Source organism: Peromyscus leucopus, chromosome 22, assembly GCF_004664715.2.
Source record: "Peromyscus leucopus breed LL Stock chromosome 22, UCI_PerLeu_2.1, whole genome shotgun sequence".
NCBI lineage: Eukaryota > Metazoa > Chordata > Mammalia > Rodentia > Cricetidae > Peromyscus > Peromyscus leucopus.
In genome coordinates, this window is record NC_051081.1 from 30,098,414 (window position 1) to 30,116,939 (window position 18,526).

At 41.5% G+C, this 18,526-nt stretch overlaps 1 protein-coding gene across 1 annotated transcript in view; it reads right to left on the bottom strand.

Moving 5' to 3' along the window:
- Ltbp1 (latent transforming growth factor beta binding protein 1) overlaps positions 1–18,526 on the bottom strand; it is a 403,424-nt gene that overhangs the window by 149,141 nt on the left and 235,757 nt on the right. The window contains 2 exon segments of the mRNA XM_028873448.2: positions 3,245–3,316; positions 6,315–6,417. Of these exon segments, the coding sequence (XP_028729281.1) occupies positions 3,245–3,316; positions 6,315–6,417 (175 nt within the window).

The window sequence follows — 18,526 nt, forward strand, 5'->3', positions numbered from 1 at the left end:
TATTTTCTTTTTTTTAATATTTATTTATTATGTTGTTTATTTATTATGTTTATAGTGTTCTGCTTGCATGTATTCCTGCAGGCCAGAAGAGGGCACCAGATCTCATTACAGATGGTTGTGAGCCACCACGTGGTTGCTGGGAATTGAACTCAGGACCTCTAGAAGAACAGCCAGTGCTCTTAACCTCTGAGCCATCTCTCCAGCCCCCCAGTTTTGTTTTTTTGGGTTTTTTTTGTTTTTTTTAAGTCTATAAAGTCATGAAACTGGTAAGTGGTTTTAGGGATGCCAAGAGAAAAATTATTTAGCTATTTAGCTCCTAGAAGTACATCTGACATGGTTTGGTTTGGGAGACAGGTCTCATGCAGCCTAGGTTGGCCTCCAACTCACTATAGAGATGAGAATGACTTTGAATGACTCATCTTTCTACCCCTAGTTCCTAAGTGCTGAGATTACAGATGTTGCCATCATGCCCAGTTTAATGGTGCTGAGGACCAAACTCATGGCTTCAAAGATGCCAGGCAACCACAGGACCATCTGAGGCACATCCCCACTACATTCTGCATTTTAAATACTCTTATCTCATGATAGGGTGATGGAGAGTGAAGACACTATTGGAAGAGAGGAAGTGTCCAGCATTTGATAATACCATCAAAAAGTAGGTGTTCCTACTACTATTTCAAGACAGCACTATTTCATTTATTTCTCCTTCTATATCAAACCACTGGCAAAATAATCAAATGACTGATGAAGAATGTCACTCTAGGTCCACCAGGAACCCCAGCCGAATTGCTTGCTATGATAGATGAAGCAGGTTGTACCAATTCCATCACGCTGAGGAGAGAGGGGCAGCTTTCAGAGCGCCATGTGTGGGGATGTGCAATAAATCATTCTCTTGAAAAGATAATTACTGACTCACTAGAAAGGAGAGAGGGAAAAAAATCTTTAAGGGCCACGATTTGAAAGCTTCTCAAGTTAACATGTGCACAGTCGGTTCTTTGTTATTCAGTGCACATTGGTAAAAGCTGCTTTGGGACACGAAGGGAATAATGTTATTCTAGTTATTAATCACTTTAATTTTCAATGTGCCTTGTAAACAGAGAGGACTAGAGAGTGAGAGGACAATGTGGGAGGCACAAGCAATTAGATGCTTAATGGGTTCCTTTTGAATTTCTGTTGGGGATAACAAAATCAAAAAGCTTCAAGGCTCAAGGAAACCCGAGTGTGCATACGTAATTCAAGAAAGTCCTATTTCATCTTGCCAACTAATAATATCACAAAGGGAGGGAAACGAAGCCTTGCTCTCAATAGTAATTACAATAGATTATGCTGGATGAAATCACATTGTTTCATGAGTCCAGCTTCTCTGTAGTGTAATTTAGCAGTACCTTCTTGAGGCACCGTGAAATAGAATGTTCTGTGATACTTCCTCCAGAATCCTTGCCAGAAAGCATAATGCTGCTCTGCAGGCCTCCTCCTGAGACCATCATGAGCCAGGATTTGGGGGTTACTAACCAACCATCAGAGGATTCGCTCAGCAGGAACCACACTTGCTAAAGATCCCTCGGCCATTCCAACACAGGAAGATAGAAAATGCACAAGCGTCTCCTGAAGAATTCTCCAGTCTTTTAAAATAATGGCTTGCAAAGTTTCACCTCTACTTTTCTTCTTCTTCTTCTTCTTCTTCTTCTTCTTCTTCTTCTTCTTCTTCTTCTTCTTCTTCTTCTTCTTCTTCTTCTTCTTCTTCTTTTTTAATCCAGGCAGGATCTTTGTGTACAGCCCAGTATGTGGGAGAACTCACTAGGTTCAGTCCATTTAGTTTGATACCTGTACTGAACAATTATCTAATCTCTATGGACCCCAGTGTCTCCATCTGCAATATATACATAATATCACATACTTCACAAAGACATTTGTGGGAAGAACAGATATTGCTGAATAAACATACCATACCAGAGAAATGACTGGGATAAAATAAGCAGTTATTAGAACAAAATTAACTAATTGTTATGAAAATTTAAGTTTAAGACCAGCCTGCTCCTTACATTTCAAAAAAAAGAAAGAAAGGAAGGAAGGAAGGAAGGAAGGAAGGAAGGAAGGAAGGAAGGAAGAAAGAAAGAAAGAAAGAAAGAAAGAAAGAAAGAAAGAAAGAAAATTAGTTACTTGTGTACCACTTTATAAGGTGGTTCTGGATACTGGTCTTAATGTTTAGACACAGAATTTATCAAGAATCACCAAAAACATCTTAGTTTTATCCCTAAGCCATCAATACTTCCCCCAGTAAAAAACAAACCAATAATAACTCTCTTATCAGTCATAAATAAACCCTTTCTTCACTCATACTATTTTTTAATCTGTCATGAGCTCTAGATTCTGAGTTCATGAATCAGTAAGGTTGGGATCTTAGTTGGAGCCAATCAAAATCTACCCCGAAAACAAACTTGGAAGCAAAATCTTAAACCACAACGTAAAGAAGTAATTTCAGGACTAGGCAGTAGGAAGACATCCTTGCTCTGTCTGAGCACACTTGGCAGTGGTCCCACCAAGTAACTAAATCAAAACTTGATGATATTGAGTACTAAAGTAGGCACTGGTCAAATTAAGATATGGTTTCGGCTCTACTCAGCCACACAAAAGATGCTTAACCTTTCAGCATGGCTTTAGTTTTTCACTCAGAGGCCCAAGACTAGATGAATTATGAGGTATTCCCTATACATACGGCTCCCGTAGTGTGCTAAGAAAATGAAGCAAAAGTACTCAGGGCATTTCTCATTGAACTCCCTAGCTTTTCTGACTGCCGAGGGGACAGAGGTCCGTGGTCATATTTAGTTCTTTCACAATTTGAGATGGGCAGCAATACGTCCATGGGAGGAGGGAGGGGAATTCTGTTGTGAACGATGAGTCATCAGTGACTCTGCCAAGTGGGTATAGGTAGGGGTACCCATGCATCCATATGACATGACCAGCATGGGGACCCAGGGTCTGCTCAGTGCCATCCACACTCCTGCAGGTTTTGGCCACAAGTTAACAAAAGATAAGAGTTCCAGAAGCATTAGAGAGTGAGGAGGCAACTTTACCAATCACACATTAAGCATCAGTATGCCCTCAGGGACAGGGAAAGAGCAAGACGTCATCCACCCTCCATGTAACTGTAACATGCTGAACCCAGGAACATCATGTGGGAGAACAACTCGCGGTTCCAAAGACACCCATCAAGACCCACATCAGTAAATTCAGGAAGTCTTACCTTGACAGAATGTGTTGTTAACACGCTTATATCCTTGTAGGCATTCCATCATTTGAGTATATCCATGGTAGGCTGTAAGTGGGGGGAAAAGCCTTCATTATATGCGCAGTTTAAATTCTGATGGTCTGAAACTGCTAGAGGTGGTACCATTTACGGCACCAATACAATGGACTTATTGTTTACAAGCTATCGATACCAACAAAGACCTCTACAACTGCTTCCACCCCATGCTTGTTTTCAGTCTACTTCCTATTTTGCAATGACTGTAGTCCTAGGAAGCTGCCAGCAAAGTCTTTATTGTGTTAACGGAATCATAAGACTGTTTCGTATTATCTCCCAATTAGTGATTAAGTCTTCCTATCACAAGACGCATTCCTCTGCAGTGATTCGTTTCAGAGAACGGGGGTTAAAAGCGGGGAAAAGCTGGCTTGTGGAAATTGCTCCAGTCATCGGTCGGCCTCCCGTCCAGTGTCGTCCCCTATAATGAAGACACTGACATGGGTGCCTACAGAAACTGGGACCTCAGCTGGGAGTCCTTCCAAGACAAAATGATCATATTCTACAGTCTCTTCAAGGCCCGGAGCCAGGCCAGATCATCTCTCAAAGTCTTCCTCTGCTTAGGAGTCGATGCTAATTTTCTCCTCAAACTGTATGAAGGCAAGAGACTTGTTCGCACCGAGCACATTGCTAATAGATGACAGACTAGTTAATGAAATCATTTACAGATTTAAAATTAAGCTTTCATAGCAGGAAAAAATTATCACCAATGAAAGGGTTTTGTATGTGGCTAAACAAAAACTTCATTAAATAAAAGCCACTTGAAAGCTGAAGTTTAAACTATTTTGGGTGGAAAAAAGAAAAAAAAAAATAAGGGCATGGAACCAAAAACCATCATATGTAGCGGCCAATGGAAGTCCTCTCTCTTCCAACATGAATATGATTTAGAGAGTAGTACCAACCAAGGGGAGGAATGTTTTTAAGAAGAATGTGACCTTGACTGTGCTTCTCGGGGGGTGAGTCATTCTAGACAGTACAAGCATAAAAAATGCCAAGATGTTAGAGTTCACTTCATTCATCATGGCCACTGCCCTGGAACCAAAGAGATCTCTTCAATTCATATATCAAATGAGCCAACCTATGGACTTATTTTCACCAACGTTTGGTTAAAAGAGCAACTTTGTCCTTTCCCATTCAACTGAAATCACCATCAAGACTGAACTGTAGAGCTAACAACACCATAGAAAGCCACAAATTCATTCCCAGATGATGCAATGCCAGATATAAATGACTGGAGGTCAGGGATGGCCTTAGGAATTAAAAGGGGGGGTTGATAGGGACCCCTTTGCCTCTGACCCCTGACATCTGTCACTCTGGGCTCCTTTGGAATTTAGAAAAGAGAAGAAATAGAAATAGCTAAGATTTGTAGGAAAGACACAAAGAAGCAAGCAAATGGGAAAAGAAAATAAGAAGGAAGATGGGAAAAGTATCTTATACTAAGATATACACTTAGACCAAAATCCAAGTTAGAGGATCTCTTCTCAGCCTCATCCTTCAACCAAACAGTGGGAAACATGTCACCACCCACAACATTACCAGACAAACCCACACGGCAAATGAAGGATGCATGGCTCCCAAAACAGATGGCAATATGTTTTCGACAATTTAGGTGCAGATTCCTGGTTAAGGGCTCCTCAGAATCAACATCAAATGACAGCGATGGCAGTCAAGTTCCTTTCACCCCAACTCTAAAAGCCATGTTCTTTAAATAATTCCAAATAGATCCCAGAGCTCCCTTCAGTCAGAAAACCAAGATGATTTAGGCAAACAGGTCTTCAAGTAAGGTGGGGTCATCATTCACCCAGCTATCTGGAAATCTATATTGCTAATCATTATTCAGTCATCTTGAAAAAAATCTATTCTTTCACTACTGAATAGCTCATGTGATTTTTCCCCCTCTTCAATGAAGAGCTAACTTTCACAAACCTTAGCAGAAATTTTTATCAATGAGTCCTCTAAGAAACATCTACATGATGGCTCACAACATGCACAACTCTACTTCCAGGAGACCTCACACCCTCTTCTGACCTTGTGGGTATAAGACACAAGTGGGGTACACAAATGTGTATGCAAGCAAGACCCTCATACATAAAGAATAAAATTCATAAATCTTAATAAGAGTTGAAGACAACTGAGACTGTCAATCCAATTAACCATTACTTAAGATGAATAAATAAAAATCATCTGATTGAAGCAAAAAGGGGGGCAATTATAAAAGTCTTCAGCTCTATGAGACAAAGACTGATGATGGTGTGTGTTGGGGGGCGTGTCACATTTTGGCAAAAACAGAAGTATAAGAAAACTTGGCCTAAAAGAAGTGAGTGCCATCTGTTGTAGAGAAGAAGGGAACAGAATGGCGTGAACTTGGATTTATTCAAGTAACAGTTTCTGCAAAACACTCCGAGGGCAAATGGCAGCATGTTGGTACTGCAGCCACTGACGACTGGGTCAGTACAGCAGGAGTGGAAAGAAAAGGGAGGCAAAAGACTGGGCTCCATAATTACACATTTCTTTATCACAAACCAATAAGTCAATTCCTCATCTGAGCTTCTTTTCATGAAGGGCAGAGCTGTAACCGAATGAAATCTGTAGCCTAAGTTGTGGCTACTCACGAAATTTCCATTTAAGGAATCTCACCTAATGAATAGCAACTGCACTGACTTTTTAAAATAGGGTTTGAAAGACTTGTTCCCCATCTTAAAGGCCATCTATTTTCTATTCCCCAGGGCTAGAAGAGCAGACTATGCTCATCAATTCTTCACAGTACCTCCCCAACATAAGAAATTAAACTGCAGAAGGCCACTGATAGCTGTGCATATTTTTTTTAAAAAAAGAACTGATATAAAAGTTTTAATAGTCTTGCAATATTTCTAGAAATGCAGGTTGTAGCACTACATTCTGGAATGCAGCCAGAGATTTCTTTTGAAGGTCTTAGAGACTCATCATTAAGAGCCATGCTAGGAAAAGAGGTATGCTCCATTAACCAGCAAAGGAATGATGACATGTCACTTACATGGCTTCTTGGGGCATTTCTGGCATTTGTTAAAGCCCCAGGAGGTCCCCACTGTTCCACAGCAGTCCTCTTGCTTGGAAAGGCCAGGGAGCGCTTTGCCGCACTGCAATGAGGTGTGAAATGCAGAGGTTAACTGGGTGCAGGATGCTCAGCCCCAGAGCTGGGGTGCTTCACAGTCACGTTATAAACAGTCCCCTCGACACCATGCAAATTACAGAGGAAAAGAACGGCTATAAAACTTGGAGGCCAAAGACTAGGACAGAGTCGATACAACACAGACGCGAATAAGCACATTTCCACAGACGAACTCCTTTGCATTTTTAAAATCTTATGTATATCTGAAGCAGCGGCACGGGTCCACGTACAAGGCTTCTGGTTTTTACCACTAGCCTGGATTTTCCCTGACTGCACCCTGTCCCCTCACCTGGGGAATATATGTCAGCTTTCGGGTTTCCCCACAGCAATTGCTTGCTCAAGCATTCACTCACTGGCTTGTTCTTTCATTGTTCCTTTGCTCTGTAATTATTGAGCACTTGTAATACATCCTGAGAACTGGGATACAAAAAGATGGACATGTGCACTGGACTGAAAACTATAGTTAACAGAAAATATCGGTAGCCAGAAAACTCTAGAATCAACTGGGAAGTAGGCAAGGGAGGAATCACCGAACCTGAGGAGGATCAAGAAGGAGCAATACTGACTACAGGCTGAGCCCGATCAGTTCTGACAGAGACTAATGCTCCAGGGAGACCAACCAAGCTAGGAAGGGGCTGGCAATCTTAATCAAGACCAGCCCAAGTAGGCAGAATGGGTACCCTTAGAACTACAGTTCCATATTGTCAAATCTCAAGGTCAGGTGAGACACCTAGCCGATGACAGGAGATCAGATGACCCTGCAGCAGGGGACTGAAGTTACTTAGCACTACCTAGAAAATCTATCCAATCCTGCAAGATCACCCAAGGACCAGATAGATGGCAATGAGACTTACTTGACTCTCACTCCCCTGATACACAGGGTAAGACACCCCCACGTCTTTGTCTAGTGTACAAATGGGGAGCATCTAAGGAGTTCCCCTGCTTTGCCAAAGAACATTCCTCAAATGGTTTCCAGAGTCATCTTTTCTAAAAGAAATTTGATCACATAATTCTACCGACCAACAACCTCCAGCAACATTGTCTGACATCCCCGGGCAGGACAAGAAGTCCCCTCTTGTCACACTTTAGGGAGTATCTTACTGCCTTCCACCTCTGAGCATCTATTTAATCTATTTAGGCTTGGCAAAGGACCCTTTGCTGTCTGAACTCAGGTCTGTTTGAATGTTGTGTTCTCTCTCTCTCTCTCTCTCTCTCTCTCTCTCTCTCTCTCTCTCTCTCTCTCTCTGGAATGCTTTTATATTTTTTTCTTTCCTCCAACTTTGTTTCTACCAGGAGAATCAGCACTGGCTCCTCGGTTCATGATTCATTCTCCTGACTTCAAAGATGATTCTACACAGGTCCACGGCTACCGGTTTCAGCCCAGTGCTTATGTATTAAGGACTTCTTATCTTTCCTCACACACAGCACATTTCAAGTGCTCAATAATGCTGGGTGGAGCAATTACTATGGGAAAACCCATCAGAAGTTGGCAGACATGCCCCAGAACAGGGGGCTATGTACAATGTGGGAAAGTCAAAGAAACGGTGACCCTAAGAGGAACAAGAAGGTGTAGACACCACCTGGCAAGCCTCCATGGACAGTGTTTCCTTCCTGCTGGGTCCAGGCATGCCTCATTCTGAGTAACTACATACGCAATCCATAAAGCGAAACCACATCAGAGAAGGCCGGCTAGGATAACAGAGTTTTAGATGTAGCACGGTGTTGATGGCCCTAGGCTTTCGTGATTTTATATGATTTTAATAATTTTGACAAGTGTTACATGCTTTCCAAAAGCAGTATGTGATGGTGGTTAAAACAGTAACTGAGACACTCTAGAGGCCTGGGTATGAATTCTGGTTGTAGGACTCCATACACACACAGTTAGATGAATTTTCTTATCCATAATATGGAATATTTAATAGCCCCTTTCTACACGGCCATGAACGTGAAAGGTAAAATCCATGTACAAGACGGAGTACTATGTCTGACATGTGTAAGTGCTAAATAAGCTATCACTCCTATTACTACCATTTATCATTATCATATCGTCATCATCATCATCGTAGTCATCATCATCATCATCTGAAAGTTTCTTATTCTAGATGTCCCACATCAGATCCAAGTCGTCAGATTCTTCAGAGATCAGGGGGCACATGAATGGATTGGAGTGGACTGTGAGTGTTCTGTGAAACAACCTGGTTAGTTTAACCGTCCACTTCAAAGTACCATAACCAACAAGAAATGCATTGTTAGGACAAAAATGGATTTCCCTGAAATAAAAGGTAATCCTGAAGACATTATGAGTTGGTCTATTTTTGAGAAGAACATATATATATATATATATATATATATATATATATATATATATATATATATAAGCACCTCAGGGCAAAGGAGCAAGGCCAAGGTCACCACATCCATGACATCTGAGAAGTCCACTCCACAGACAGGACAAGATAGGCACACTTTTCTTGAAAGAGGCAGGAAGGCAACCCAGTTGGTTGGGTGGACATTGTTTGTGTGACTGTTATAAACCAGTGCACCAAAGGGAAGCCTGTATGCAGGTAGCTCTTTGCTAGCTGTGGGCAAGGCATGCTGAGTGGGAATGCTCTAATCCTAGATCTGGATCTGCACCAGGTCCAAGACAGGAAACACACGCACACACACACACACACACACACACACATAAAGAAGAGAAAGAATCAAGGCGAAAAACAAATTACCTGAATCAAAACAGTTGCCCAACTCCTTGATCTTAACTATAGACAATTTAAACCCAAAACATGGTTAGGAGCAGGAAAGGAAAGGGACAACAACTCAGGAATAAGACAAGAAACAAATAAAATCACAGAGGGCTCCATTGCTGAAATCTGGCTACCAACATCTGCTTAACATGCTCTTCCAGTTTCATAAATCGGTTGGGCTTATTTGAGACACCAACCACTTTGCACACAGCTCATTCTTGTACCAGACTCTGGGCTCTTCCCTTAATCAGGCGAAGCACTCAACACTTGCTGATTTTATATGCTCAAAACGTTAGTAGCAGTTAAAATCCAATTTTCACCTTGGATTCCTAGAATGTTTTATTTGGTAGGGCAAAAATAAATCATTTCCCTCTACTGGGCCTCCAAAAAGGTACAAGGTTTTCATTCCATGATCCAAGCTGCTTTATCCCATGGCTTTGTTTTTGCAGGTCTACAGCCAAGAGCAGCACAAGCCATCCAAACTGATGGAGTAAATGGGATGCGTAGGTGGTACCATGGAACTGTGTGTGCTGTCTCGAAACTGGGTCCACACGGGGTAGGAATGAGCTATGTATGAAGGATGAAGTCAGAGTTATGAGGCACAACGTTTTCTATCAGTCCGATCAACTGTTTAAAAATAGAGGCTTCAGCGTGTAGCAAGAAATGTGACGTGAAAGATCTCTGTGGCCACACTCAAGGCTTTTTACCCAAGAGGCCACTGGATGCCAAGAGTCTTATCTGAGTGCAATCAGAAATACCCAGAGTGGGGCAAAAAAGTTAGGCCAACGGATGTCTCTCCCACAGCGAAGGGCCACAGTGGAGAGAATAACACGGGATAGAATGAGGTTGGGATGCTCTGCTCTAAGATTGGGAAGTTCTACTTCTCAACAGGATGTACTCACATGGACAGTGGACATAAGCCTCCCCTAGCCATATTCATATTCAGGAATCCAGGAGGGTTTTACAAGTTAAAAACACAAGAAGACTAAGCAGACTTTCTCTCATGGAGTTAATCATCGCATCCCCAAAGAAAGACTGCCAAACATTTCAGAATCCATCTTATATAAAGCAATCCAGTGTTAAATGTATGCTTACCTCTACCAAGTCAAATAGCAATATGCTCTAACTCCTCAGAAAACCCCCATATCATTCAGTACTAGTGAAGGGACACCAACCCCACATGTTTGCTAGGATCCAACTAGGGCAGAGCAAGCCGAGTGTTCGGGCAACCTCCTGTGAAGGCCAGCTGAAGAATGGGGCATGGGTAAGCCTACACATGGACATGATGGCAAGCAAGGTGGAAATATACTAAACAGGCCTATTGCAGGTCGAACGTTTTCAGCAGGCCTGAAGACCCAAAATCACGGGGAAAGAGGATTCCTCTCACAATGCAGACAGTCTTCCCACTGTAAATGTTCCTACCTAATGGTCTGAGACAGTGACCTCTCTGGTGGGAGCTGAGCCTGATGGGTCATCTCTCAGGAATGCTTAACGGGGAAAGCAAGTGGTTTCTCGCAGGCTTAAGATTCTGAGGTCAGTATGTGCTGCTAGGTTACATGACTCCATTTAGAAAATACAGACTGGTGCAGGATAGAGCCAAGTTCAAGGACTTCTGTTGTTATAACAGGGCCAAGGGCCAGGTCTGGGTCAGTGCACTACTAGCCGTCTGTCTGTCCTTTGTCTCATCCACTTCCTCATCTCTAGAGTCTTCACCAAATCTAAACCTCTGCCTTCTAGACTTAGGCAAACAAGACAAAAGAGGGAAAAACAGCTCTACTTGACCTTGATTTCTGAAAACGGAGTGGTGAAAATAAGTCTTAGACTCTTCTTCTCCACCTATCTTAATGGAGGCTGTACTTCAGAAGGTCAGGTCACTGAAGAACCATGGACTCTTCATACAATCCATGTGGTTAAAGACACCCTCATTAGCACTGTAGGTTATCCCGTGGACTCTTTATACAACCCATGTGGTTAGAGACACCCTCATTAGCACTGAAGGTTATCCTGTGGACTCTTTATACAATCCATGCGGTTAGAGACACCCTTCATTAGCACTGAAGGTTATGGAAGTTCCTGAGGAGTCAGAGTATATTGCTATTTGACTTGGTAGAGTTAAGAATATAATTATTTTACAATGTAAAATAACTATAGCCAATGGTATAAAGGCCTTTAATTGTGTGGCTAGCTATCAATAATCAACCAATTATGGGAAATGCACTTAAAATCTTTTTCACCTGCTTGGGAATGTGCCTCTTCAGACTTTCACCTCAGTTTTAAGGTAAAACCACAGAACTTGGCAACTGAAGTTAAATTGTGATCATGGTCCCCTTTAGATCCTCCCAAATCCGGGAGTGGAATCAAAGTTCAAAATTCACCATCTGGCAATCCAAGTTTATCATATTTTTGAAAATGAAAAATCTCACTATTCGAGTTGCTTGAAAGATGCATGGTAACTAGGAAAGGCTGTTACAGACATTAGAGCATGGCTTATGACATTTCAGAGTAAAACTGATACTCATTCCAAGAGTGTTTGCTTCACTGTGTCAGGTCCTGGAGAAGGAAAGCCCAGTAGTCAAGAAAAGCTATGAGTGTTGGTTGAAAACTACTAGACCCCAGTCAACACCCCAGCTCTCTTCCCACCAGTGGGGTATTCCACAGATCATCCTGCCTCTCTGGACCAGTAATGAGACACTAGAACAGTAATCCCTGACCTCAAAGCATAGTGAAAGCAAATGATGAATGACTAAGCAGTTGTGGGCTCAGAGCCCCGTGGGATATCCTACACTATACTCTGGTGAGCAGAGTGTAGGTTGAATCCAAGGTCTCATTCACATGCTCTCCAGCATGGGTAAAACTATAACCATAGGCCTGCCATCTTATAGGCTCTGAGAAGACTTCTGTTAATACTGTTCAGATATTTCACTATAAGAAGGGTCACCCCATGAAGATAGTACAACACCAAGGACCTACTCTTTAGTCTCACTAGTTAAGACATTTAAAAAACGACAATACAGAAACATTCTTAGAAACCATCCTTATCACATGTAAGTAACTCATTTTGTTATCAAGAACCATTCTATAGCGAAGTATAAATACTTCAAGCTAGAATAAAGGACATCTTCTTGCAAAGAAAATATGGCACTAAGCCAAAGGAACAAATAAACTTAAAATGTTAAAGCAATACAGAGTTTTAAAAATACTCCCAGGATTTCACTGGGGGAAAATACAGGGGAAAAATAGAAGTCTGATTCATTGTAACCCTTGCAGAAGTGCACAGGTCTGGGCTCAGGCAAGTGCTGAGACATGGAAGTGACTCAATGGTCCTGGGGTGGGGGAGACTCCAGAGGGGCACAACAGATCTCACAATGCAGAGGACCAGTCACCAGCTGTGAGCAGACAGGGTAAGCAAGAGGAAGGCGGCTGGACCTGAAGGAACAAAGAGAAAATCCAGAGAGCCAGAGCGCTAAGCTACAGAGAATTTTCCAAATTTGAGGTTCAACTTCTAGTTGGATATATAAAAAAAAAAAATCAATCAGTAGACAGCGAAGTAGCCACACTGGTCCTTTCCCAAACTTTCCCAAGCCGTTGAGTTTTACATTGCTAAAAAAAAAAAAAAAAAAAAAAAAAAAAAAAAAAAAAAAAAAAGCCTGGCATATTTTAAGGAATACTGATGGCTAATCAGTAGAAAGAAAATGAAAGCCCTTAAAAAAAAAAAAAAGGTACAATTTGGGGCCTGGGAGATGTCTCCATGGAGAAAGCACTTGCTATACTTGCTATCCAAGTGTGAGGATTCCAGAATTGGGATCCTCAGAGCCCATGTAAATGCCAGGCAGGAAGAGCAGCCTACTGTGATCCCAGCTCTGCAGAGGCAGACACAGGGTAACCCCAGTACAAGCTGGCTTTCTAATGTCAGAATTGGTGGGCTACAGGTTCTGAGGGAGACCCTGCCTCAGGAAATATGGTAGAGAATGAGTGGGAAAGCCACTGGATGTTAACTTTAGCATGCACATTCAAATATGCATACATGCACACATACCACACACCCACAAACATGCACATTAAAAAGGGAAGGTAGAGTTTTCTGCATCTGACCATCACAAATGTAAAAAGTGACCACTCACGATAGAGTATATCATTCATGGGAAAGGGAGAAGAAATTATATTTAGGATAAATATTCAGGAATATTCAAAGAACCAAAAAAGAATAAAACTGGACTAAAAGCCCTTTCATTATACTTCTCAGATAACAGGAGAAGTTTAAGCTCAGCAAATGCTGTTCAGTCACAATCTAAGGCAGCGGTTCTTGACCTTCCTAATGCTGTGAGCCTTTAATACAGTTCTTCATGTTGTGGTGACCCCCAGACACAAAATGATTTTTGTTGCTACTCTATAATTACAATTTTGCTACTGTTATGAGTTGTCAAGTAGATATTTTTGGAGTCTGAGGTTTGTCAAAGGAGTCACAAGCCACAGGCTGAGAACCACTGATCTAGGAAATGCTAACACCAAATGAAAGCCCCTATCTGCCAGTTTCAGCACACTTTCAAAGGCAAGCTGACCATTTTTTTTTTAAGTCTTGTGTGTGCGATGTGTGTGTTTATATGTGTGTGCATGTTCAAATGTATTCATGTATGGGACTATGTACCCCATGAGGAGATGGCGTAAGAGAGTGGAATAACAAAAAGAACGCAGGACAAGGAACCAGAAAGCCTTAGTGTTGGCCCCTACCTACCACAAACTCAATAGAAGACACTAAGTGAATTAACTCTCTGAATGTTGGTCTCCTCATTAATATGATTGCAAAGGCAGCCCAATTAATACACAATGCATGTACTTAAATTTAATAATTGTATGAAGGACCCAGTGCAGAGCTAAGGCTACAGGGGGAATAATGGTGAAAAGTTTTACTCTGTCACAGCCACCCTATAAAGAATAGTATTCCTTAAATGTCCCCTGCCTACAAGCCTGACTAACTGGAGCCCATCACCCCATACCTTTCCCACTCTCCACAAAGACTGACCTGGACCCACTTCATCAGTGATGACTATAATATAATTCCAGCCCTTTTGGACAACTTGTACATACAAAAAAAAAAAAAAAAAAAAAAAAAAAAAAAAAAAAAAAAAGGCATCTACCTACCTAAAATTAGGTATGGTTCTTCAATGGTTCCTGTCTAATTATAAAGGATAGTGATCAATAAGCAGATTCTCAGAGGTATTCATAACATCCATAGAGATGCAGATTTAGCATGTATGGAGCATGTGTGCAAAGCCACATGATGCCCCATTCGCCCACATCACACAGCTACATCTTCTTAAAAATTATGTGCCCCATTGCCGTCCTCACATTCGAAAGTATGCTACTCAAACATGCTGACATAAAACCTTGAGGATTTTAACAAGCGAGAGCACTCTCCTCACGACTGTGACTCTAGGTAAGGGATGTGAGTCGTATTTCATAAGCATCTTCCACATCTCTCCACAAAAACAAGAATAAAGTCCTTTATGGAAAACTGTGCACAAGAGACTGGATTCATCTAAACGCCTGCCCCAGGTCTTTGCTGCTATAACATTAACAACCTTTCCCAATGATAGGAACGTCTCTGCTTTGGCAGAGTAACTCCTGTCCACCTTCCATGCAACAGGCTTGACCTTGACTCCAAATTAAACTGGAAAGCCCAACCAAGAGCCCTTCTACATCCTTGCACTAAAACATTAAATATATTTATTTTTATGTGCCAATGCTAAATGCTCCAATTTTTTTTAAATTTTTTGCTCCAATTTTTTGAACACTGTTATTAACGAAAGGAGAGCAACATATTTGATAAACTGATTCTAAGGATCCATCTTCCTAACGGAGAATTCTGTACCATGGCTCACTGGCAGGGCAACAGGCATTGTCCCATAAAAAGAATGGGAAAATGCTTAAATGCTTCCAGATTTTCTAAACTTGTAAAAAAAAAAATTGCTTTGGCTTGAGCAGAGCATTCTTCATGGGCAAGTTTTTTTTTTTTTTTTAAATCCACCCAGCTTTCTTTTATTAGAGTAATTAATACAACGTTAGGCATTTGGGGTATCTGATATATGCATAATCCTCTGATATTTTGGAATATTGATTTTATAAAGTATCTACTGTGACTAGGGCATTAACAGCTGGACATGTATCCACATTGATTTCTGATAGTATATTTGCTTAAAGCCTGCTGAAGCCAAACCATGGACTTCAAGGAACTCCAGACAACTACTTTAGTTTATGAAATGGTATTTTTAAAGTAACACGTTGGTTTTTAATGTTAACATACGAAGGGAAAAGTATTCTTAAGGCTCTGACATAGGATTCTTCTTTATATCTTTCCTAAAGAAATCATAAAATCCAGCTGTCCACTTTCTCCACCTCTAAGATCTTGGAATTTTGACAGACAAGTCTTCCAGGCTGTGCACCTGCGTATCACTGGTCTTCCTGAAGAATAAATAAGTTCTATCATGACTCTATTCTCACACAATTCCCACTAGGCTTTCTCCTGAAGAAAAGCAATGTTGAACAGGCCATGAAATGCAGTACTAGAGAGCAAATAAGTCAAATTTATTTCCTTTTCTAATTAATTTTAATCTGTATAAAAATACTAGATTCATTATGACATTTTCATACATGCACATCCTATTAAATTTATTTGAAATTCTATTGCCAAACAAAGAACTTTGGTAGGTGAGAAAATAAAGATGGGTAGAAATGCCTGATGTTACTATGGCAACTAGATCACCTCCAGAATGATAAGTAAAGGTTTGTTAATTTAACTACACTGGGTACTTTTCTGTGTTAAGTCTCATTGCTTAGCAGTTCCCTTTTTTGTCTCTACAGAGATGATAAAAAGAACAAAGGCCATGTCAGGCCTCACGGCACTCTGCAAAAATGCAGGCCTCTATTTGGTTAAGCTCTCGGGGTTCCTGTGTCCTGCCCAAGTACACAGAACTTAAAACTACTAATTACCTGTGGCTTGGATACAACTCACGTAGAAAAACTGAAAGCCACAAATAAAAGCAACAGGTTCATTTACATCCTTGGGAGCAGGACTATGCTCGTACTATCCACTGCCCTTTCACTTATAGCAGGAACAATTACTGCCCAACAAATAACCACCAGTTCCCCCACATATCCCAGCTCCTAAACAGACAGCTCTATCTGTCTGCCATTACAAACTACCATAAACTAAGTGGCTTTGTGTATATGTATGTGGGTGTGCACGTGTGTGTGTGTAGAGGTTAGAGGTCACCCTTGGTATTGTAGCTCAGGCGCTGTCCATCTTGTTGTGTGAGGCAGGGTTTCTAAGTAGTCTGGAGCTTACCAAGAAAGCTAGGCGGGCTGGTCAACAAGCCTCAAGAAGTCCCTTGTCTCTGGGATGACAAACCCTTACCACCATGCCTATCTCTTTGATTTGTTTTTTGTTTTTTGTTTTGTGATAGATTCTCTGAACTGAACTCATGTCTTCAGACTTGCATGATGGGAACTTTACAACCAATCTTTCTTCCCCAAGCCAACTCATAGCTTTGACCTTGGACATTCATTTTGCAGCTGTAGAGCTTGGACGCCCAAGACTAGGGTGCTAGCATGGCCAATTCCTGTCTTGTATTCAGCAGCTGTCTGACTCTCTGGTCACATGGTCTCTTGCTTATGAGTCTGCAGGAAGAGATATAGAACACCGGCAAGCATTCTGGTATCCCTTCATCTAATGATACTGATCCCATCCTACCATGGTCCCACCCTTAGGACTTCAAGCATCCCCTTGTAGCCTCTACTCCCTAATATAGTAATTATCAGTGGTTTCAGCACATAAAGTTTTAGGGAATACACTTCAATCCACAGAACTTTCAGACAGGACCATGTACCTGACGCATGAGGAGTGAAAAAATGGGATGAATGTTCCTAAAAGCATCTCTCCTCCTCAGCAATGGGAATCAAGTATTGCCATGGATCTATTCTGGCAAAGTTCAAGTATTCTGAGATGTAGAGCAGTAATACGCTATGGCTATCCTCAGCTAAGGTCCCCAAGGAATGTGGAAGACAAGAATCCTCTACTTCCCGGCAGCTATCCAGTCCATGCAAAATATAAGCACTTGCTAGATTTCAAGTGCTTACGTTTCACCGTTCACAATTTCACTGTGGCAAAGCCTGTCCCAATGGGAGCAGCATGGATACAATTAGCGGTGATTCATATGTGCCCATTTCTCAGCTCATCCTAAGCAGCTTTGCCCTCGTGAAAAATACAAGCTTAACAGGAAGAGGAACAAAAGCAAACGACGTGAACACAATCAAATGAGAAATGGTCTCACTAGCGTCTCATGCGACAAGAATTCAGAGAAGGAGCAAAGTGGATTGAAGGAGAGTCTTCGGAGGAAACGACAGTTGAGGAGACTCATCACAAGTCGGGACAGGTTGGAGACAACAGGACAGGTATTTACAGTAACTGACATTTGTCTAGATTGTGCTCTGTCCACAGGTCCTCTGCCTGGCTCAATAGTGCCTATGATTGAAAAAAAGAAAGAAAGACGTCCAAAGACAGGACTCAGATGTCTCAGGAGGCTTCTCAGTCCAAACTGCAATGAAACAGGGCCAGAGATGAGGCCAGCTTGCTAAAACGGAATGAGAGCTACAGACTTGAACTGGATGAATCAGCACACACAAGCCCCGACTTCTCTGCAATTCAAGTTTCACATAACTTAGACGGGAGGCAAGCGTACCTACTTTCCCTTTCTCTCACATTGTTTCAAAGGTCAAATACGGCCATGACTGGGAATGTTCCCTATCATCTATCAATTTTATAAAAATGCACTGGTGTACTAAGAGGCTGGCCTCAAAGCCACAGAATGTGAAGACTGTGTTCTTAACTGCTTAAGCTTGCCTGTTCTAAATCAGTCCTCTCCAAAATGGTTATCCTGGAGGCATGGCTATCTTGTTTGAAATATTTGGAGCGCCTCAATTCACATTTTAGAATACTTTTCAGAACTTAAGGATATGTTTAAAAGACTCTCGGTGATGGCAAATCCTTGAAACTGGACTGGACTTGACCATTCTAAGCTTTCAGATTCCTTAAGAAAATAAGTGATATGAAGATGACCAGCAAAGACCAATTCTTACTCAGTTCTGAAACTGTTTCCCTTCAATTCAGGCAAGTCAGAACTATATGCAGAGTTGGAGAGATAGCTCACTCCATGGTTAAGAGTCCATATCGCTCTTGCAGAGAATCTGAATGAAAATTTCAACACCCATGTCAGGGCATTCACAACCACCTGTAACTCTGGCTTCAATAGATCTGGTGACTTCTAGCCTTTGAGATTA